We start from the raw sequence: 23,254 nt of genomic DNA on the forward strand, positions 1-23,254 counted from the left end.
CACATTGGCTGAGTCCCTGGGTAAACGGCGTTCATGCCGTCATGGCAGACACATGTAAAAAGTGTATTACGATGGAGGGAAAAACCCCTGTATCGGCGTCTGGTCAGGGTGGGTAAGCAGGCTCTCCGATGTCGTCATCATGCAACCGTAGCTCTTCATCAATGGATCACTTGGTTGGTGTAGAGTCTCATGCTACAAGGAAAAAAACCGCGTACAAACAAATGAATTTTATTGTGTTACAATGGGAACACTTAAGTTGTGTTGCAGTAAGCAAAATTTCGTTAGGTTCTGTTAAGTTAGATTCATTTGTAGGTTAAGATCGAGTTAATCTATTAAATATAGCACACATTTAAGACTGAGAGCCGTACGCTTACATAGCTACAGGTGTGGTTGAAATTCATTCGGCTAGGTTAGGTTAGGTCAGGTTTTGTTAGGTTAGGATAGGTTAAACTTCTATGTAGGTTACGCCGAAGCTGAATGAAACGTTACCGCAAACACAACGGGACAACACAATCAGTTTAATTGTGCTTCATAAGGTTAGGTTAAGTTAGGCTAGGTTAGATTTATTTCTAGGTTAGGCTCGAGTTGACCCATTCGATGTAGCACACATTTGCTACTAGGAAAATATGCTTCCAGAGCTTTACGCGTAGTTCAGTAAATTTCTGTTAATTAAGGTTAGGTGAGGTCAGGTTCTGTTGGGTAAAGTTATGTTAAATTAGTTGATATCAGGCAAGGGTTGATCCTTCACAGTTTTCGACATATTTTTGAAGTGAAAATTTGCATCACTGGCATTATTTTGATATTTATTTGCTTTAGTGCATGATTTTTCGTCATTTTTTGAGGTTATGGCTCAACCATGACGTGATGAGTGATTTTTGATACCGAATTTAAATTCAGCGCCCAAAAATCCATAGGAATACGTGTGTCTTGTTACCAGATCTGCACACTTTTTTTGTGTGGCTGTGTAATCATTTACAAATATATTTTTATTTTCTGAATTGCTTCAAAATAAATAAAAAACTACAATCCTTTCTTCAGAAATGTTTTCTATCTCGTCTTGTTTTGCTAAAAATAGAATTTTTATTTTCATATTTTTTTTACCGATAAAACAAAATATCCTAAAAGTCTTCTTTAAGATTTTTTACGTAACTCCTGTCTTTTGGCGTAAGATTGAAATTTTTGATTTTCTTCATACTACTTTCGATAGATTAAAAAAAGATGACGAGTCCTATTGAAATATACATAAGGAAAATCTGCTAGGATTTTTAAAAACCTATAAATTCTCTTTAAGACTTTTCTACAAGGCATAGTGTATTTTTCAAATAAAATTTTTATGTTAAATTTGGAAAAATTTGTAAGTTTGAATCCACTCCTATTATTTGCAAACAAAATATTAACTTACAGTTTAGAACGTAATTCATCTAGATACAGAAGGTTTTTTTAACGGTCTAAAAGATCAAAATATTAAAAATAATTGAGAAAATTCATTTATTTTTATTATTCATTTCACGTTGATTCAGCAAAAGAGTTTTAAAAAAACAAGAAACATAGACGCGCTCCTTGGTATAATGCAGCGAAAGCTTTGGCTGATGCAAACCGTAAATAAAATCAACAGTTGGTCATAAGATCAAAAGACGAATGCATCAACTCGCCAAAAAGATAGGCTGGGCAAGACAACCCGAGTAAAAATGCTTCTACTTAAATTCGAATTGGTTACGTCCTGAGTTCGTCTCCAAAACATCGATGTCTGGCTGCGTCTCAAAACTGAGTCGAGACATAAGCATTTGTCTGAGTTTTACGGCCACAATAGGTAAAACGGCGTTTACGTGTCTCAACTCGAGCCTTATCCTGTATAAGACAAAGTTCACTTGTCTCAAGACAAGCCTTGTTTTGACTGAGATGGTCGAACCTTTTTCGGCTCATAAATGAGATTAAAATTATTGAATGAAAATTTGTTAATTAGTACATTAGTTTTTTGTAATTACAAAATGCAGAATCTGTGGGTCTGAATGAGTATAACCCTTAAAAATTTTCTTAAGAAAAAAAATAAAAATTGTACCTTCCTAGCAGGATCTCCTAAGCCGTTAGAAATTCGTAAAAACTAACAAATTTTTCGATATCATCGTCAAATAAGTATAATACAAATGAAAATCAGTAAACGAGTTGATTGAATATGTATATTGTATAAAAATATACAAGATTGTTTAATCATTAACAAAGATTAGCTTTTATGACAGTTTGAATGCCTTTTTTGCCAGGACAGATATAGACTCAACGTTATAAACCGCTCTTGTTGGAGTCATAAAAATTTGACTCAAGAGATAAATTTATATCTTTAAGACATCTTTTGGACTGCGACATGTCTTGATTGGGGGCATTTGAAGTCGAACTCAAGTCGAAGCATTTTTAATCGGGAGTACGCGTCCCTCATTAAGTGTGTGATTAACTACAAAACTTATGGCAGAAATTTTACCGCCAAGGTTCGAAAGTTCGTGCGCGACCTGCGGATTTGTCATACACTTAACAAGTCAAAGCTGCTGACCATCAGGCAGCATATTGTTAAGAGAATACAAGTCCAGGCATCTGGTAGTTTGTTTCCAGAAAAAATCCTACGTTCAATGTTTTTCATGAGAAAGTTTCGTTAATGGGTCGTTTTTGACATATCAAAAATGCGAAAACAGATCAATTGCCAAACCGGGTTTTTTTGAAAACAGTTCCAAAACTTACTTTTGCGAGGACGGATAATTCCCATTGCATTTTAGAGTAAAATATCCAACAGAAGAAAGAACAAAAACAAAACTATGAACAAATTTTGTTGGAAAAATAATCCGTTACCTTCTATTAGTTCCGAGTTATGATATATTGCAAAATCCCGATTTTTTGGGTTTTCAGCGAAAAGTCACTATGTTTAAAAAAGGGCCTGAGGATTATTGCCTACTGCAGCTAATACAGCAATTTTATTATATTCTGCAGCGTCTGTTGTTATACGGGTAATTATATTAAGTTGAACACTTCCATCGGTAGTAAATTTTGTAATAGTATGATCAAATGAAGCACGTGACATAAGTATATTTGGAAAACGCTGAGCGTAGAGATTGACAGCATGATCAAGATTTCTTCCAGCTTCTCCATACACCAGAACCATTTCAATTTTTTCTCGTACGGTTAGATACTAGGCAGTTTGATAAGTACCTGAAAATTCTAAGAGACGGCATTAGTATTCACTAATGTGAACCATTTTCGTCGAGCTTGATCCTTCAAATGACGTCTCTCAAAACTTCAGCCATTTATGTTTACGCATTTACAAGTTATAGCACTGAGAAGCGACTAACCTCCGAGTTTTTTTTAATATGGAAAAATCTGAGTTTCGAGTTTTGATCAAACACTATTATCTTCGCAAGAAAACGATATCAGAGACCAAGGCCAAGCTGTATAAGTATTACTCGGACTCTGCACCGTCGATTGGAACGATTTATAAGTGGTTTACCGAGTTTCGTTGTGGCCGTACGAGCACAGTTGATGCTGAACGATCTGGGCGCCCAAAAGAGGTCACTACACAAGAAAATGTCGAAAAAATCCATGATATGATGTTGAATGATCCCAAACTGAAATTGAGAGAGGTAGTTAATGTTGTAGGCATATCATTGGAACGTAAGGGCAATATAGTGCATTCAGTTTTGGGCATGAAGAACCTCTGCGCGCGATGGGTGCCGCGTTTGCTCACAGTGGACCAAAAACGAATTCGTGTGACAACTTCCCAGCAGAATTTGGCATTATTTTCGCGTAAGCCGACCAAGTTTTTGCGCCGATTCATAACCATGGATGAAACCTGGATCCACTACTACACTCCTGAGTCAACGCAACAGGCAAAACAGTGGGTTCCACCGGGCCAAAGTGCTCCGAAGCGTCCAAAAACGCAACAATGGGTCGGGAAGGTTATGGCCTTCGTATTTTGGGATACACATGGCATAATATTCGTGGACTATCTTGAAAAAGATAAGGCCATAACGGGAGTATACTATTCATTATTATTGGACCGATTGAAAATCGAAATCGCCGAAAAACGACCGCATTTGAAGAAGAAAAAACCGCTTTATCATCACGACAATGCGCCTGTTCATTCATGCTTAGTTGCACAAGCAAAATTGCATGAAATCGGCTTCGAATTGGTTCCACAGTCACCGTATTCACCAGACCTGGCCCCCAGCGACTATTACTTGTTCCCTCACCTGAAGAGATAGCTCACTGGTAAGCGTTTTTACTCAAATGAGGAGCTCATAGCTGAAACTGAGGCGTATTTTAGAGACCTTCCGATCGAGTACTTTTCGGACGGTATCAAAAAGTTAGAAAATCGTTGGACTCGCTGTATCGACCTAAAAGGAGAGTATGTTGAAAAATAAAACCGACTTTGGCCAAAAATACGTCTCCGTGTTTCATTTTTCAGGGACTTATCAGACTGCCTAGTACTCCATTGTAAAGTAGAATTCGGAATAATTACGAATTGTTTGCCGACGTTTCGTGAATATTGCAGTTCACATCTTCAGGGCTGACCTGAAACTGAGGAATCAGGTCATGATATTCTTAGGTATACTTTTTACGATGCCTGTGATTGGCTAGAGAGCCCCACCGTGGGGACTGGTCGAACTTGATTGGCCAATCAAGTCTTTTTTTAAAAATCCGGGAGAACGGAAAGCCAAATCGGATTGGTATTATATCCATTGTCCCTATTGATGTTATTAGGGTGTTTTAAGATTTCGATTGCTTCTCTATGTTTTCTTGGAAATTTGTTGTGTGCTTTTGCAATGACTGTTGTTTCATCAAATAAAATGTTATGACCTGTTTCGATATGATGTTCAGCTAGTGGTGATTGCGTGAAGTGTTTTAGCCTGACTTTACTTTCATGTTCCTTCATACGTTGGCTCACCGCTCTCCCGGTTTCTCCAATATACACTTTGCCACAAGAGCAAGGGATTTTATATACTCCTGGATCACTGAAGGGTGCCTTTTTATCTTTAGGGTTATTTAGTAGTTGCCCTATTTTCGCAGGTGGTTTAAATATGGTTTGGATGTTGTGTTTGTTGAGAATTCTTCCTATTTGTTCTGTGACACCTTGGACGTAGGGTATAGTGGTGGTCATTTTTCTCTCTCTTTCTTTCGTAGGTTGTATTGACTTGCTTTTTTGAGTGTGTTTTTTTATTGATTTATCAATTTGTTTCTTTGTGTAATCGTTCTGTTTAGCATTTGTTTAACGTTTTGTAATTCCTTTTGTAAGTTATCTTTGTCTGTTATGGAGACAGCTCTGTATACAAGGGAGTTGATGACCGATTGTTTTTGAGATGGGTGATGGTGGGAGGAGGCATGTAAGTATCTGTTTGTATGCAATATTAATGTATGTAATATTAATTGTAATTGTAATTGTAATTAATTGTATAATAATATTAATTGTAATTGTTACTTTGATGACACATTTGTCATCTGGCGACATGGACGAGATGAACTAAATAAGTTTTTCGAATTTGTCAATCAATTACATCCTAATATCCAGTTCACCATGGAAATAGAACAAAACGGAAAATTGTCTTTCTTGGACGTATTAGTTTACAAAAAATCTGATAACACATTAGGACATGAAGTTTACAGAAAACCCACGCATACAAACAGATACTTACATGCCTCCTCCCACCATCACCCATCTCAAAAACAATCGGTCATCAACTCCCTTGTATACAGAGCTGTCTCCATAACAGACAAAGATAACTTACAAAAGGAATTACAAAACGTTGAACAAATGCTAATACAGAACGATTACACAAACAAACAAATTGATAAATCAATAAAAAAACACACTCAAAAAAGCAAGTCAATACAACCTACGAAAGAAAGAGAGAGAAAAATGACCACCACTCTACCCTACATCCAAGGTGTCACAGATCAAATAGGAAGAATTCTCAACAAACACAACATCCAAACCATATTTAAACCACCTGCGGAAATAGGACAACTACTAAATAACCCTAAATATAAAAAGGCACCCTTCAGTGATCCAGGAGTATATAAAATCCCTTGTTCTTGTGGCAAAGTCTATATTGGAGAAACCGGGAGAGCGGTGAGCCAACGTATGAAGGAACATGAAAGTAAAGTCAGGCTAAAACACTTCACGCAATCAGCACTAGCTGAACATCATATCGGAACAGGTCATAACATTTTATTTGATGAAACAACAGTCATTGCAATATCACACAACAAATTTCCAAGAAAACATAGAGAAGCAATCGAAATCTTAAAACACCCTGACAACATCAGTAGGGACAATGGATATAATACCAATCCGATTTGGCTTTCCGTTCTCCCGGATTTTTAAAAAAAGACTTGATTGGCCAATTAAGTTCGACCAGTCCCCACGGTGGGGCGCTCTGGCCAATCACAGGCATCGTAGAAAGTATACCTAAGAACATCATGACCTGATTCCTCAGTTTCAGGTCAGCCCTGAAGATGTGAACTGCAATGTTCACGAAACTTCGGCAAACAATTCGTAGTTTTTTACACGAGTGTAACCCGAAATATCTCTTTTTATCAAAATGAATCATCGTGAAAACATAAAATCTATTAATTCGGAATAATCTTTGATCTAACTAAAATGAGTTTTGTCTTAAATGTATTTTTTCTAATTTACTGTATTTGAGGAAAGAAAAAAGGAAACACTTTCGTAATCTTTCGATAACCTCTGCTGACCTCAATCTAAAATAATGCTTGAGATTAAAATCAGAAATATTCAAAAACACTGTTTAATGTAAACGTATTACTTAATAATTACTTCTCAAGAACGGACATATGTTTTGGAATGTTTTTCAAAATAATAATTACCAAACAGAACCGAAGCTCTATTGCCCTTATTTTTAACCGACTTCAAATAGATGGAGGTTCTAAATATATTCGTCGCGATTGCAGAATCGTAAGCGTGCATTCTCAGTAACAGTAAAATTAAGAAAAATTGAATTTAGTCCATTACAGCGCCATCTATCGCGAAACAAGGAAAATGTTTTGGACAAATCATACGCATTTTTATCCAAATAATCCGAATATTTATTTATTTTTATTTGTTTCTATTTATTTTTGTTTATTTTTATTTATTTTCATTTATTTCTATTCATTTATATTTAATTTTACATAGGATTTTTGAAGAAAAAGTTAAAGATCCTTGGTTTGTGAATTTGACAGATATTCAAATTCCTGATTCAGTTAAAGATATTCTCAGATTAGGTCAAGGTTTTAGTAACCGTGTGATAAAAAGTAAGGCAAAACAAATTATTGAATAGTAAATGATGTTGAATCGAATATACACAAAATTCCTATTTTGGATCAACAGGATTTCCGAAACAAAGTGTTGCACTTGTCAAAGAGCTTTGTTGAAAAAAATGGTTTGCATATGAGTAATATTGATCGTGAAATTTGTAAAGGTTTCATGATGTCGAAAGAGTTTCTTAGAAGCGACCCTGATATGGTTGGCATAAATACTGATAAAGGCAGTATTACTGTTTGCATGGAAAAATCGGATTATATTAGGCTCGACAATTGGAGAAAGAAAGGACTTCTGGGAAAGGATATAAGATGGACTGATATTAACACTGAAGACACAGTTCTTGCAAGATGTTATGGTTTGAGGAAAATTCACAAAGATGGCTATCCCTTAAGAATAGTTATTTCAACAATTAATATTCTCACAAAATTTTTAGAACAGAATTTGAATTTGATTCTCAAGGACTCTATCACAACCTCTTAATATAATGTCAAAAATATCTGGGAATTTCAAAATGTATTATTTATTGAACGGTTCCGGATGACCGTGTTATGATTTCTTTTGATGTTATTGCAATGTTTCCGAGTATACCCCTTGAATTAATTAAAAGGCGAAGGGATAGTTTTTACTATGGAGTCAACTTATTTTTAATTTAATTGATCTTTGTATAGGCAGAGGTCAGGTACTCCCATAGGTTCAGTCATTTTTCCGATTTTAGCAGAAATAGTGATGGAAGATTTGGAGGTTTTTGCTTTTGTGAAATTAGATTTTTTTGTCTTTTTATTTGCGGTTTGACGACGATACCTTATTATGTGTTCCTCTAAAAATGTTGCAGATAAACATTGATACTGTTAACAGTTTTCATCTAAAGCTTCAATTGACTCATGAAATAGAACAGGATAATAAAATCAGTTTTTTGGACATAGAAGTAATTAAAGGTTGGGATGGTAATATTATTACCAATTGGTATAGAAAAAGTACATATTCAGGTAGAATTTTAAATTTTCTTTCGGCTCATCCCTTTCAAAACAAAATTGCAGTTCTCTAAACGAACTTTTCGGAGCAATACCCTAGTTGTTGCTCCTCTTTTTTCGACCGTCAATAAGATTTTGAAAATTTAAGCAAGGTTTCCCTATTACCTTATTCCAGTCTTACGGTCCAATTTGAAACAAACAAAAAGCGATTGTAGTTGTTAAAAAATCGTTATATTTTCAACGCTTCGGCTTTCACTGCGGGCCTTCATCAGGAAAAAATTCCTTTTCTAAAATACAAAGTGTTTTTTTTTTCTTTTATATATAATGAATTAGAAACTAAAATTATAATAACTGAATAGAAAGATAACTTATTATTGTTATTACTTCTCAACTCATCAATATGCATTCAAAATCTGCATTTAAGTGTCAAAAAGAAAAAAAATTTCGAACAAGTAATGTTTAATGATTTAAAACTTGTTAAAAAAATATTAGTTATTTTTGACATATTGGAATCTCTATAAGAGAGGTTCCAAAAACGATAAAAATATTACATTTCTTTGTATTCAATTAGGACAGAATATAAATATGACGAAACAAAACAAGCTACTGAACTAGAGATGAATATTGACCATTATCCATTATCATCCATTATCCATTATCATACTCCCTTATCACCCATTGTTTCAAACTTAGTTATTGGAGATATAGAAAAGAGAGCAGTGGAAAAATTAAATTTTACACCACTTCTATATAAACGATATGTGGTTGATATTTTCTTAATTATAACAACCAATACAATTTTAGATGTAGTAAACATTTTCAACAGCATTGATAATGCTATACAGTTCACTTGCGAAATTGAAAATAATAATTCTTTAAATTTTTTAGATTTGATGATTATAAAAACGTCAGGAGGTGATTTGATAACTAATTGGTATAAGAAGCCGTCGTGGTCTGGGTGTTATTTAAATTTTTATTCTCACCTTTTGTTCAGTCAAAAAAGTGGCTTAATTAAAGGCTTAGTAGATAGGTGCATAAAATTAAGCGATGTTACATTTAGGAAAGAAAATGTAGATAATTGCAAGTTACGTTATTGCAGAATAATTATCAACTACCGTTAATAGAAATTGTTATCAAAGAGAGAATTCACGAAATTTATAATAGTTCACATGAAAATAATAAGCAGAAAAAATGGTTAGATAAATACAAAAAATCAGATATAAAGGTTACATTACCTTATGTTCAAGGTCTTTCTGAAAGACTAAGACGTTCTTAAAATAAATTTAAAATGATCGTTTATTTTTAAAATAACAAAAATTTAGATAAATTTCTTTTGAATAAAAAAGATTTAGAACAGGATGAAAATTTATCAGGTGTCGTATACTTAATAAAATGCACTGGTTGCAATAAAGTTTATATTGGGGAAACTGGCAGAAGATTGAAAATTAGAGTTGCTAAACAAAAGAGAGATTGCGAAGTTGCAAATGTAAACACTGGTTTTCCTCAAAACTCATGGAATTTTGATCACCATTTTGATTTTAATTTTAATTTTAATTCTATCAAAAAATTTAATAAAATTTCAATTAATTTTCAGACTGAGGTATTAAATACGAACCAGATGTATCAATGCATTTTGCATTAGATTTAATATTTTATCCTGAGATAAATTTAATTAACAAAATTAATTTTACAGTTTTGAATCCTTTGAGCTTTGGCGCGTTATTTTTCATCTGCGGTTAGTTGAAAATTCGACCTGTTCATTATCGTCCATTTGTATTATCTGTTAGCATTTATCTCAAAGATCATGTCTAGTTCAGTGATTTGTTTTGTTTCGTCATATTTATATGCTGTCCTAATTAAATACAAAAAATGTAATATTTTTATCGCTTTTGGCACCTCTCTTATAGAGGTTCCAATATGTCAAAAATAACTCATATGTTTTATAACAAGTTTTAAATAATTAAACATTACTTGTTCGAAAGTTTTTTTTCTTTTTGACAATTAAATGCCGTAAGACTGGCATAAGATAATGAAGAAACTTTTCTTAAATTTAGAAATCTTAAATTTTAGCTTGTGTCTACTTCGAAGAGACATCTTCACTGTTACTAATTCCAAAATGCGGCTCCGATGCATATGCCTAAGTATGTACAGGCCTCTCCAGTGTCAAGATGTCGAGTAGCACTCACATCAATAAGCTTAGGGTCCCCGAGAATTTTAGTGTAATACGTCCTCCCGTCAGATTAATCGTTGTAAACTTGTCAATCCAAATTCGATACCACTCTCTCTTCCATACTTCGCGATGATAATTAAGCAACTCTGAAGTTGGCTTGAACTAGAAGTTATGAGGAACATTTCAAATGAGTTAAGGGGCTTGTCGAACGCTTCCATTAAAATTTCTGTCTAATTAAAGTTTTCGTTCCATTTCAAACATCCACGAATGATTTCTATAAGTAGCTTCTGTGCTCTGATATGCCATACATTTACTGTGCATCTCATCGGGTATTTTATGAATTATATGCCATAACTTTGCTCGACCCAATTTGACCAATTTTTTTGTTGTTGAAAATTTCTGCTATCATTCGTCGACGAACCGTAACATGCAGAGAATATGTTTATTATTGACATACTTACCGTCTATGTTTTGTTCTTGACGAACGCATACTTTTACATCACTTAGTGATGGACTCGCCTCTGGTCCTAATAAATCATGAATGTTCGAATGGTTACCAATAAAGAGAGAATGGTCACAGGAGCTCTTTCCGAAGGCACATAATTTTCTTGGCTCTATCCTGGACTTGTCTTCAGCATAATGAGAAGCACGAATGTCGTAATTGTCTAGTGGATCTGAACGATTTTCGATCTAAAGAGAAAGTATTGGCAACAGTTAAGTAACATGCTTAATTAAAATTAATATATTTCTAAATAATCTTTTTATTGATTATACTTCTAAAATTACTCATTGATTTACTAACGATATCTCTTTTTATACTGTTTGAGATTGCTTAAGCAGCAAAACAAATAAATGGGGTGAATTCATACAAATAAATCGCGTGAACTCTCGAAAGCATTGTTTTCGCTTTTTCGCAAAGTCAGTTGGATTATTTGAAATACTCGGAAAAAGAAATGTTTTCAAATCCTCACACCTTATAACGAATTTAGTTTTACTTGAAGGGTTAAAAAGAATCTAATATATAAATTAAGATTCACAGAAAAATCCGTGATCTAGCCTCGTTTTTTATCATGAAAGACCTACAATAACGATTTTGAAAATCTATTTAAAAATTCCTATTTTGAGGTTCAAAACTTTCATACACCAAGTGAAAGTTGGCTTTTGTTATTCAATAGCACAAACTGAAAATTTGAAGCATAACAATGAAAATTAAGTTGGGCAACGAGGTAAGTGAGGGGGTGTATTAAGAAAAGTAAGAGGACAGCAAGTGCATAATATGTGAATGGGAAGAGGAAACATGAAAGCATGTATGGGAAGGATGTAGAAGAAGAATAGAACATAAACAAAGCAGGAATGATAATGTGGTAAAAATTCTGGGGGAGGATGGATTAGGGGAAGAATGTTGAAAGGAGTTGGAGAGTACTAGGGGAGCGAATGGCAGAAAATTAAAGAATGCAAAATGGAGGTACAAGAGAATTAAAGAAAAAGGAAACGGAAGTCGTTTAGATTAGAAGCTTAAAGTTCGTCGTAATCATCGTATTTGTGAAGTTCAAAATGGAAAAATGTTCAATCTGACCACGTTTTTAAGGGCATATCATAAAAAATGCAAACAAATGTAGCAAATATTTATTTTTAATAATAAACACACCCACCTCCCAAAATTGCAGGCATTTACTAAAACATGGATAACGTTTGATCACATTGAGATATCTGAATTACTTAAATAGCATTGAAACGTTCAAAGAAGCGCACATTTGCGAAAAAATCACGCACTCGATGGGAAGAAAAGAAATGCTTAAATTTTTGGTGTCAGTATACTCATTCCGTACGTGGACTAGGCGAAGACCAGGCTGTCACAGGGGAACATGATTCAACACAGAGGTTCATCTATTTCTAAAGCTTTTTTTAGAATGGGCATAGGATTTAACCATGTCGGATTTAATTTCAAATTTTTTTAATGTTAATACCTTATTTACAATTGTTTGTCATTTTATAAATCGTCAACTAATGATCGGACAGTTTTAAGATATTACATTGGAAATTTAAAATTTAAATGAATAATATAGCACACATTTTCTCCGATTGCGATCAATTCTTGTTTTAAGTTGTGTTTGAGAAAAGTCTATGTTTCTTTTTTAAAAAATATATGTTTTAACATTTTTATACATGTAGTTTTTTTAAATTTAATATTTAATTTCGCCGACTTAATCTAACATGTACATCACTAAATTTGTTGATTGGCAAAAAGATATTGATTAAAATTCGCAGTTGTGGATAATTCTAAATAAGGTTTATTATTTTTAATTTTAGTACAGTGAAACTCTTTTATAGAGTCGAATTTTGAGCTGAAGTACAAATTTTAGGAAGGGCTATAGAAGGGAGGGCTATTGAAGGGTTCAAATGTACTTTTATTCGACGAGTGACATTTTGTAAATGTGAAAACTAATCAACTGAATTAAAAAGAAATGCACGCAGAAAAAGACATTGCACAATAATATCCCAAAATCCCAATATTGCAAGAAGGCGAAATATGATAACGTACAAGCAGGTCCCGGAGCTTTGAACGATATTATAATGCACTAATATCACAGAAAAAATGTATTTAAATTTTGTTAATGTCATCTGCTACGGCGTCCTTAACAGTAATGGGAAAAAGGCAAAGCATGAGTCAATTCGAGCTATAAATCGGGACACCACATTTAAAACAATCACAGAAGAAAGTTAAAATTTGCTACAGGAAAGACTTAAAACGGTTAAAAATTAAACATATTCGGCGAAAGTTTCACTGAGGTTACGAGAATAATTCTGATCTCGTATATAGCATCACGCTGAAGTGAGGAAATTTCGGCGAAACATGTAGAATCAGCAGCAGATAACACGAACAAAATTCGTCGTCACTGATATATCTCCCCTGAAATAAATTACACTATTGTAGACTAATAAGAACTTATTTAATACCATTTAGCAAAAGCGTAAAAAGTAACTAAAACATGGGATTCCCCATTTCTCTCCAATTTAATGAAGTTAAACGACGCTGGATAGCGCTGGCGTCGTAAATGTGTAGGGTCTTGGTACCCTCGATCCAACTTTATGCTTAGCGAAAGGCTAGCGAGTTTCGTTCTGGTATACAGAACGTTTATGGCGGAGCAAGCGAGCGTGAGTAGAGGGTTGCCTCTCGAGACGGGGATAGAGATGAGCGACAGTTGGTTGGTAATCATCATGGGCGCAACTTCATAGGTACGAACAATGTACTTACTAAATTAATAAAGTTGTTAGTTTGTTATAACTAAAATCTTTTTACTGCCACGGCCACTAATATGCGGAGTAGGCCGCTCCTATCCAATAATTTATAATTTAAACACTTGAACCTACAAATTGGTGACCCCGACGTGATTACGATCGATGGCACGTGGCCTGAAAATTGTTAAAATTTTCACTGATGGATTTTCACCGACTCCGTTATTGGGATAACTAATATGGAATATTTATTTATTTACAACTAAGCTGGATGCCAAGCTTTTATGACAATGGATGGAAGCAAGGATTATTGAGATAATTTTGGATTTGAACATTCTATTTTTTCTTGGAAGAACGACGCCATTTTGGACACATGTCGCTTCAGGCTTTGGAAGTATCCTGCCAAATTAATCTTTACCAGAATCGAATTCCTAACTATTCTAATTGGAGATCATCTTCGAGGCCTTACTAACCAAAACTTCGGAGCATCTTCAGATGTTTCAACTGACGTTCTACTTTCTTCGACGAGATCCTTTGTAGGTACAACCTTGTATTTTTATTTTTAGTGCGCGTCTCTGTGAAATGTAACTCGCGTAATAAGTTTTAATCTAATTATTACTACGATTTTACCAAATGTGTAATTAATTCATTTGAAATTTTTATGAATATGTGCAAATTATCGAGTTAAAATCTTTGCGATAATGTGTAATTTAACATATTCGGAATTTTTGCGATAAACGATTATTGCTAGAATTTGCTGTCTTGCGTAGCCTAATTCATGAGATATAAATAATGACATACTCTCTGTATGTGTTATGATATAATAAAGATATAATTTTTATAAGATTAACGATATAATCTTTGTGAGTGTCAATTTCTAACTTTGTAAGTTGACTTGAATATCAATTATGTCGACTCCTGACCCGAAGGACGCGTTGTTAGATCAAGCGATATCACAAATAGAGGAGCTTAAAGTTCAAATCGCCGGGTTGAAAAACGACCATGTTCAGAATCCTCGAATAGATTCGTATAGAATTCCTAAACTCCCAGATTTTTTTCGGCAAGATCCTGCTCTATGGTTTACCCATTTTGAATCTACCTTCCGTAATGCTGGGATTACTAATGATGTAACTAAAGTTGACTATATCATACCTGCGTTAGGTTTTGAAATTACAGCTTGTATTAAAGATTTAATTACTGCTACGCCTAAACCACCGGATTATTATGAAAAAGTTAAAGAACGCGTCATTTTAACGTATTCTTCTTCCTCCGAAAGTAGATTGCGGCAATTATTAAAAGGCGAAGTTTTAATTGATGCGAATCCATCATTAATTTTGTGTTGTTTGCGCAATTTAAACGATGGGACTTGTAGCGTAACTGTAATAAGGTCTATATTTCTAGAACAACTGCCTAGTCAGTCGCGCGCGATTCTAGCTGCTACTAAAATTGATGATTTTCAAGAAATGGCGGAATTAGCCGACAAAATTGTCGAAGTCTCGAATACTAACACAGCCACACAAATAAAGTGTGCAGATCTGGTAACAAGACACACGTATTCCTATGGATTTGGGGCACTGAATTCAAATTCGGTATCAAAAATCACCCATCACGTCATGGTTGAGCCACAACCTCAAAAAATGAAGAAAAATCATGCAATGAGGCAAATAAATTTCAAAATAATGCCAGCGATGCAAATTTTCACTTCAAAAACATGTCGACAACTGTGAAGGATCAACCCTTGCCTGATATCAACTTATTTAACATAACTTTACCCAACAGAATCTGACCTCACCTAACCTGAATTAACAGAAATTTATTGAACTACACGTAAAGCCCTGGAAGCATATTTTCCCAGTAGCAAATGTGTGCTACATCGAATGGGTCAACTCGAGCCTAACCTAGAAATAAATCTAACCTAACTTAACCTTACCTAAGCTCACGAAACACAATTAAACTGATTGTGTTGTCCCGTTGTGTTTGCGGTACCGTTTCATTCAGCTTCAGCTTAACCTACACAGAGGTTTAACCTATCCTAACTTAACAAAACCTGACCTAACCTAACCGATTACGCATAACACGAATACTTACGCTCCTATCCCTATAGCTCACTCAACGGTCATCAAACAAGAATATAACAATGTTAAAATGCTTCTTGAAAAAGTTAATTGCACGAATCACAAATGGAAAATATGTGGTGATGTCAAAATCATAACAATAATATTAGGCCAACAATCGGGTTTCATGAGATAGCTATGCTTTATATGCCTCTGGAATAGCAGAGATCGAGCCAATCATTACAGCAAAAAATATTGGCCTTTAAGAGATTCATTCAAACCTGCTTCTCATAATATCATTAACCAAAGCCTCGTTGATCCAGAAAAATTTTTACTACCACCACTCCACATAATGCTTGCGGTCATGAAGCAATTTGTCAAGGCGTTAGACAAAGATGGACAATACTATAAGTATATATCCCTTAAATTCCCTAATGTTTCAGACGCTAAATTCAAAGAAGGAGTCTTTGATGGACCACAGATTCGAATATTGATAAGAGATACTAATTTTGTGAGCCACATGAGGAAAATTGAAATGGACGCTTGGGAAAGTTTTAAAGTAGTAAACGCAAATTTCCTCGGTAACAAAAAAGTCCAGACAACGAAAATGTTGTTGCGAAAATGATAAAAAACTACAAAAAGTTAGGCTGCTTGATGAATTTAAAACTTCACTTTCTAGATTCCCATCTGGATAAGTTTCCAGAAAATGTTGGTGATTTCAGCGAAGAACAAGGGGAACTTTTTCATCAAGACACAGAAGTGATGGAACAACGATATTAGGGTAGATGGGACGAGGTCATGATGGCTGATTTTTGCTGGATGTTGAAAAGGGAAACGAACGTAGGTCTTAAACGTAAGCGTAACCCTTTGCATCGTTCCTTCGAAGAAAAAAGGATACGTTATAGCAGGCAGAAAATAGACTGAAGTAGGTCTGTAAATCAATTTAATTACGATAAAAAGCAAGATAAAATGTAAACACGAAAGATAGTATAAATATATCCCTTAAGTCTAAGAAAAGCAGAGAAAAAATTTTTTTTGAATAAAACAGTTATTCATTTGCATGTTTAAGTTACAGTTCTACATTTTAATTGATACAAACATTGTCAGGTTAATTGAAATGGGGTCAATTCTACTTGTAGTTCTAAGTTTCTTCAAATGAGTAATGTGCGTCTAAATTTTTAACCACCTGTAGTACAATGAAATGAATTTTATTGTGTTACAACGGGAACACTAAAGTTAAGTTGTGTTGCGTTAAGAAAAATTTCGTTAGGTTCTGTTAAGTTAGATTCATTTGTAGGTTAATGTCGAGTTAACCTATTAAATATAGCACACATTTAAGACTGAGAACCGTACGCTTACATAGCTACACGTGTGGTTGAATTTCATTCGGCTAGGTTAGGTTAGGTCAGGTTTTGTTAGGTTAGGATAGGTTAAACCTCTATGTAGGTTAAGCCGAAGCTGAATGAAACGGTACCGCAAACACAACGGGACAACACAATGAGTTTAATTGTGTTGCGTGAAGTTAAGTTAGGTTAGGTTAGGTCAGGTTTTTTTAAGTTAGGCTAGGTTTGACCTCTTTGCAGGTAAAGTCCAAACTGATTCAAACGGTACCGCAAACACAACAGGACAACAAAATCCGTTTAATTGTGCTTCGTGAGGTTAGGTTAGTTTAGGCTAGGTGAGATTTATTTCTAGGTTAGGCTCGAGTTGACCCATTCGATGTAGCACACATTTGCTACTAGGAAAATATGCTTCCAGAGCTTTACGTGTAGTTCAATAAATTTCCGTTAATTCAGGTTAGGTGAGGTCAGGTTCTGTTGGGTAAAGTTATGTTAAATTGTTAAATAAGTTGATATCAGGCAAGGGTTGATCCTTTACAGTTATCGACATGTTTTTGAAGTGAAAATTTGCATCAATGGCATTATTTTGAAATTTATTTACCTCAGTGCATGATTTTTCGTCATTTCTTGAGGTTATGGCTCAACTATGACTTGGTGGGTGTTTTTTGATACCGAATTTGAATTCAACGCTCCAAAATGCATAGGAATACGTGTGTCTTGTTACCAGATACGCACACTTTTTTTTGTAGGGCTGTGTAATCATTCATACGTCGCGACGGTTTCCACCGGCATCAGCGGTTCATCAAGTCAATTTAAGTCTGATCTCGATAATTTAGAAACTAAAATCTATCGTTTGGCTTCACAAATTAAGCTCTTGAGCTCGGGTAAAACGCGCTCACGTTCAGGTTCTAATTCTAGAGCTAATTCAAATGAGTCAAAAACAAAATCGAAGTTGTGCTGGTTGCATAAAAAATATGGCGATAAAGCACATTCATGCAAGAAACCCTGTTCTTGGCAGAGTGGCACAAAACCGGAAAACTAGTTGGAACCCACATTGGGGAGGTGAATGTTCAGGTTCCAAATAATTCAAAGCGTCTCTTGATCCGTGACAAAAATTTTCAAAAAAAATTCTTAATTGATTTCCGCCAATAATTCGGGTATTGACACTTATGAAGGGGCTATTCTTTCCATTGATTTTGGACTGCGACGGCCAATTGTCTAGATTTTTGGATTGCAGCAGTCCCATAATCAATAATAGGGGAGGACTTGCAGCTTATTGCTGCATTCGAAGCTATCAAGTACTTTAGGTATTTTCTAGAAGGCAGAGAATTTGAATTATTAACTGACCATAAACCTTTGATCTATGCATTTATGAAAAAGTGAGATAGGGCATCTCCTCGACAAGTGCGTCAACTTTCCTTCATCGGTCAATATACGACTAAGATTCGACATTTATCAGGTACTGAGAATGTTGAAGCTGATTCACTTTCACGAATAGATGAAATTCGGTTACCGACTGAATTCAGTTTAATCGAGCTTGCTGATCAATCAGAAACTGATGAGGATCTTAAAGAGTTTCGTGATACTCCGGAACTTAATTCCAGGTTAAAGTGATTTATATTCGGTTCAGACCAAGTAAGCCTTTATTGCGAATCCTCAAGTGACGACTTGAGACCTTTTATTCCTAGTTCTCTTCGTCAACGGGTTTTTGAATTGTTTCACAACCCAGCGCACGCTAGTGCTAAGGTCACTGATAGAATAATTCGTCAACGCTATTTCTGGCCGAATATGCATTGTGACGTTGCCAAATTATGCAAAAATTGCCTTGACTGTTAACAGTCAAAAATTTTCAGGTACGTCAAATTCATTCCGAATAAAATTATAGCACCTGATGGTCGCTTTGACCATGTCCATATTGATATTATTGGACTCTTACCGATTTATAATAATTACAGATATTGTCTTACGATGATCGACCGTTTTTCGTGATGGGCGGAAGCAATTCCAATCAAGGAAATTTCAGCTCAAACCGTAGCTAGGGCCTTTTACGATAATTGGATTGCACGTTTCGGGTGTCCTAAAATAATATCAACGGATCAGGGTTCGCAGTTTGAATCTCGTTTGTTCAATGCACTTTTAGAATTGTTGGGCTGCAAAACGAATTCGTACCACTGCCTATCATCCAGAAGCCAATGGCTTAATTAAACGATGGCATAGATCACTCAAGTCTGCGATAATGTGCCACTCTGACAAGGACTGGACTTGAGTGCTTTCAACAGTGCTTTACGGATTGTGTACTCATGTCCGTGTGGACACTGGTGCTTCACCAGCAGAATTTCTTTATGGCACGAATCTCAGAGTTCCAGGTGAATTTCTTATCCAAGAGAGCTTTTTACCTGAACCCAACATGTTTTTGCAATAATTTCGCGAATTGATGCGAGAAGTTAAACCACTTCCAACAACACATAAATATAAGCATCCTGCATTTTTTCCAAAGATTCAGATTCTTGCAATTATGTGTTTCTCTTAACCGATGAAACTAAGAAACCCTTGGAACGCCCTTACACAGGCCCTTCCAAGATTATTGAAATAACAACGGATCGTATTTTTGTAATCGATGTGGGTGGAACACCGCGCATCGTCTCGGTAGAAAACCTAAAACCTGCGTATTTTTTACCTGATATTCTTATTGAAACTAATGTTAATCCTAATCCTACGAATTTAACTAATGTTCATCCTAATCCTACGATTGTAACTGATTGTAATTTTACGCATGTTCAGCGACCGCCTCTTAAAACTTATGCTAGAAAACCAAAAAAGGTCACTTTTAGTCCAAAGACGAAGAATGAATAAACTGAGTATTCGTTATGTATTTTACAAAATACTCATATAGCGTAACTAACATGTTTTATTACAAAATGTTCACTCCGAAATTACTAACTAAATTTCGCATAATGTTTTGCCTTTTTCTTATTATTAATAATGTTCGTATTAATTGATCATATTACATGTATTTCGTTTCAAATGCCATTCTCACTCGGGGGGGGGGGGGGGGGGGGGTATGTAGGGTCTTGGTACCCTCGCCCGAACTTTATGCTGAGCGAAAGACTAGCGAGTTTCGTTCTGGTATACAGAATGTTTATGGCGGAGCGAGCGAGCGTGAGTAGAGAGTTGCCTCTCGAGACGGGGATAGAGATGAGCGACAGTCGGTTGGTAAACTTATCTTTAATTTTTTCTGTGATTGCTTATTCACTACTCGAACCCTCGCGAGATCACAAAAGAAGAAATACAATCTGATAGCGTAATAAACTTAAATTCTTACGTTACAGATTTAACAATCATGCGGTATATAATGTAAAAACATGCAATGTACGATATCGCGATTTTGCTCTATTAAAACGCGATAATTGCGATGTATAGCGCAGGAATTACGGTATATATTGTAGTTCATGCGATATAGTTTTCTCCGTGTGTATTCAAATTTTCCAAAGTATTGGTGTCATTCATAATGAATTTACTGGAATTTTTTCGCTTGGAGGAAGTTCTGCCAACACATATATAACGTTCTAAAATAGTATAATATATTCTGTACAGTCTATGAAAAATGTACCCTGTGACTATACGAGAAAATAAACTCAGTGTTTTTCTCTAAAGAAAGGTAAATGAAATATAGAAGCCAGGTCAAGATGGTAAACTTATTATGAAAATCTTTCATTTTTCTGTACCAAAAATATTTTAAAAAATAATATTCAGAATGCTATAACTTTTCAAAATTAAATTGTTTAGAGCCAAATATGTGACACTTGGTTTTCTTTTTCTGTGTGTTACAAATTTTGACAGTGTTATTTGAAACTGGTGAGATATTAAATAGGAAAGGCTGTTTGTGACTCACTTTTTTCTGTACGAATAGCAAAGTTTCGGCTAGAGTGCAGAAGGCTGTAAGATTGGTTACGCTCTTTGTGCTGACTAACGAATCTCAGTTTTGAAGTATCTAAACCACACTATCGATATTGGAAATCAATACTTAAAAATCATGGGAATGGATCTTTTCAGCCACAAAAATATGGAATAGGAGATGATTTTATATACGATATCGCAATTTTAGGGTATTTTATACCTGCTATTCTCGAAATTGAAGTTTTTCACCCCAAAATAATATAATTTTTATACATAAATATTTATCGCAATGGTGCGTCATTGAAAATTTCCAAGATCTGCAACCACTATCAATGACTCATGACTGCCTTTGTTGTGCACCGACACTATGAGTCAGAAATTAAATGAGATTAAGGTGTTAAGGAATTTAATATGGAAAAAACAATGCGACGCAAGTTAGGGGCCATCCATAAATTACGTAACGCAATTTCCCGACCATTTTGACCCCCCCCCCCTTATGTAACGCTTTTTCCGACTTTTCCCTGTAGTTTTTCGCCATTGTGTAACACTGCGCTGGACCCCCCCCCATGAAGTGTTACGTACAATACTGAAAATTTTTTCTTTCAAAATGGTATCATGTTACATGTATTACTGACGTCGATTCCTGGAATCCTTATCAATGTGAACTTAATAAAATAAACGTTCTCCTTTTATATTTTCCGACATGAGCGTCATATTTCATATAATGTTAAACAATTCTCGGCAAACAAAACTCCATTCTGATGACGTCATCGTCGATTCCTGGAATACTTACCTATGTGAACTAAGTTGAGTAAAGGTTTAAATACGTATTATTTTTTCACTCTCCTGTAATTTATTGCATCATATGGTGAAATACTATGCAAAAGTCTACAGAAATTTAATGGAGTGCGAACCGATATACAAACTCTAACAAGGAAATTTAAAAGTGCAAATCTTGAAGATAACAAGCAGTGAAGGAGAAGAAAAAAGAATGGATTTCCTAAAATTAAACAAAATAACTCGCAGTGAAGATTTTCTTCCAACAACGAAGCTGACAGACCTAGAAGCTAACAAGGGATATGAAATGACGGACATTAAGGAGGCTAAAACAAAATATGGAACGAGAACCCTTGTAATCGTACAAAAATAAATTCAACGTTTTTCTACCTCAAAGAATGGGAAAACTGTTTGAAGAGGGTAAAAATATGTTTATGCAATTGAAGAAAGCCTGTGAAGATCAGCATCTTGAAATGGTATATTTATGTGGACGCTTCAACTCCATTGAATTTGCGGAGACAAATGTATAAGTGTGTGCAGTTTTTCAAATATCGCTGAGCCTATGAAGAGCTTCGGTGTAATATTCATTATGCCTTATACACCACAAAATCAAATGCTACATGCGACCACATACAATGTGAATTCATTATTGACAGAACAAATTATTGTCGGTGCTGAATTTAAAAAGACGGAAAGCTTGCCTCAGCAGTGAAAATCCGGGCCAGTCATCCTCATGCAAGTGCAACCCTAAATTTTAAAGAGTGGAAATTATTTAAAAGTTACTTTAACCTCATGAGACTCGTCTTTGATGGCCACGAGAAGCAACAATGCATCGAGTGTGGAAATTTCCATATACACATCGAGGTGTCCTAACGGTAGGATGCCAACGCACGCGACACGACTTGACGGTACTTAATGAAAATTAAAACAATACAAAACTAACCGAGAAGTTAGCGCTAGAAAGTCTTGCTCACGTAATTGAGCAAGATGAAGCTAGAAGTTGGCCAAAACTAAAAGGTGCTCACTCGCTTCTTCAAATCATGAAAGTTCTATCTCGGGCGAGCAAAGCATGAAGGTTGTCACTTCTCGCGTTTAGATTATAAACGAGAAGTAGCACCTTCATGCTTTGCTCGCCCGAGATAGCACTTAAATGTTTTGATGAAGCGAGTGAGCATCTTCTAGTTTTGGCCAACTTCTAGCTTCATCTTGTTCAATTCCGCGATCTAAAACTTTCTAGTGCTTACTTCTTGGTTAGCTTTTTATTGTTTATATTTTTGGTTAAGTATCATCTAGTAGATCGCGTGCGTTGGCATCCTATCGTTAGGACGTCTCGACATGACTATATCTTTTGGAAATTATATAGTGGCTTTGGAGAAAAATCAAGAAACGCAAAAATACGAGGGTAATTCAATAAGTCCTTAGAATGAAGTATAAAAATAATTTTTTTTGGGTAAATTTTTTTTTATTTTTCAACATAATCTCCTTGGAGCTCTATACACTTGGTCAAT

At 35.0% G+C, this 23,254-nt stretch overlaps 1 protein-coding gene across 6 annotated transcripts in view; it reads right to left on the reverse strand.

Annotated features, from left to right (window-relative positions):
• The window catches only part of LOC117177865, a 670,262-nt gene that overhangs the window by 152,691 nt on the left and 494,317 nt on the right, over positions 1 to 23,254 (reverse strand). For 4 of the 6 annotated variants that reach the window (XM_033368899.1, XM_033368902.1, XM_033368898.1 and 1 more), the window contains one exon: positions 10,903 to 11,131. The exons of the other annotated variants lie outside the window; for them this stretch is intronic. In XM_033368899.1, coding sequence (XP_033224790.1) covers positions 10,903 to 11,131 — 229 coding nt within the window. The remainder of the gene's footprint in view (positions 1 to 10,902; positions 11,132 to 23,254) is intronic. 6 annotated transcript variants of the gene reach the window in all.

The sequence above is a fragment of the Belonocnema kinseyi genome, chromosome 8, assembly GCF_010883055.1.
Source record: "Belonocnema kinseyi isolate 2016_QV_RU_SX_M_011 chromosome 8, B_treatae_v1, whole genome shotgun sequence".
Taxonomy (NCBI): domain Eukaryota; kingdom Metazoa; phylum Arthropoda; class Insecta; order Hymenoptera; family Cynipidae; genus Belonocnema; species Belonocnema kinseyi.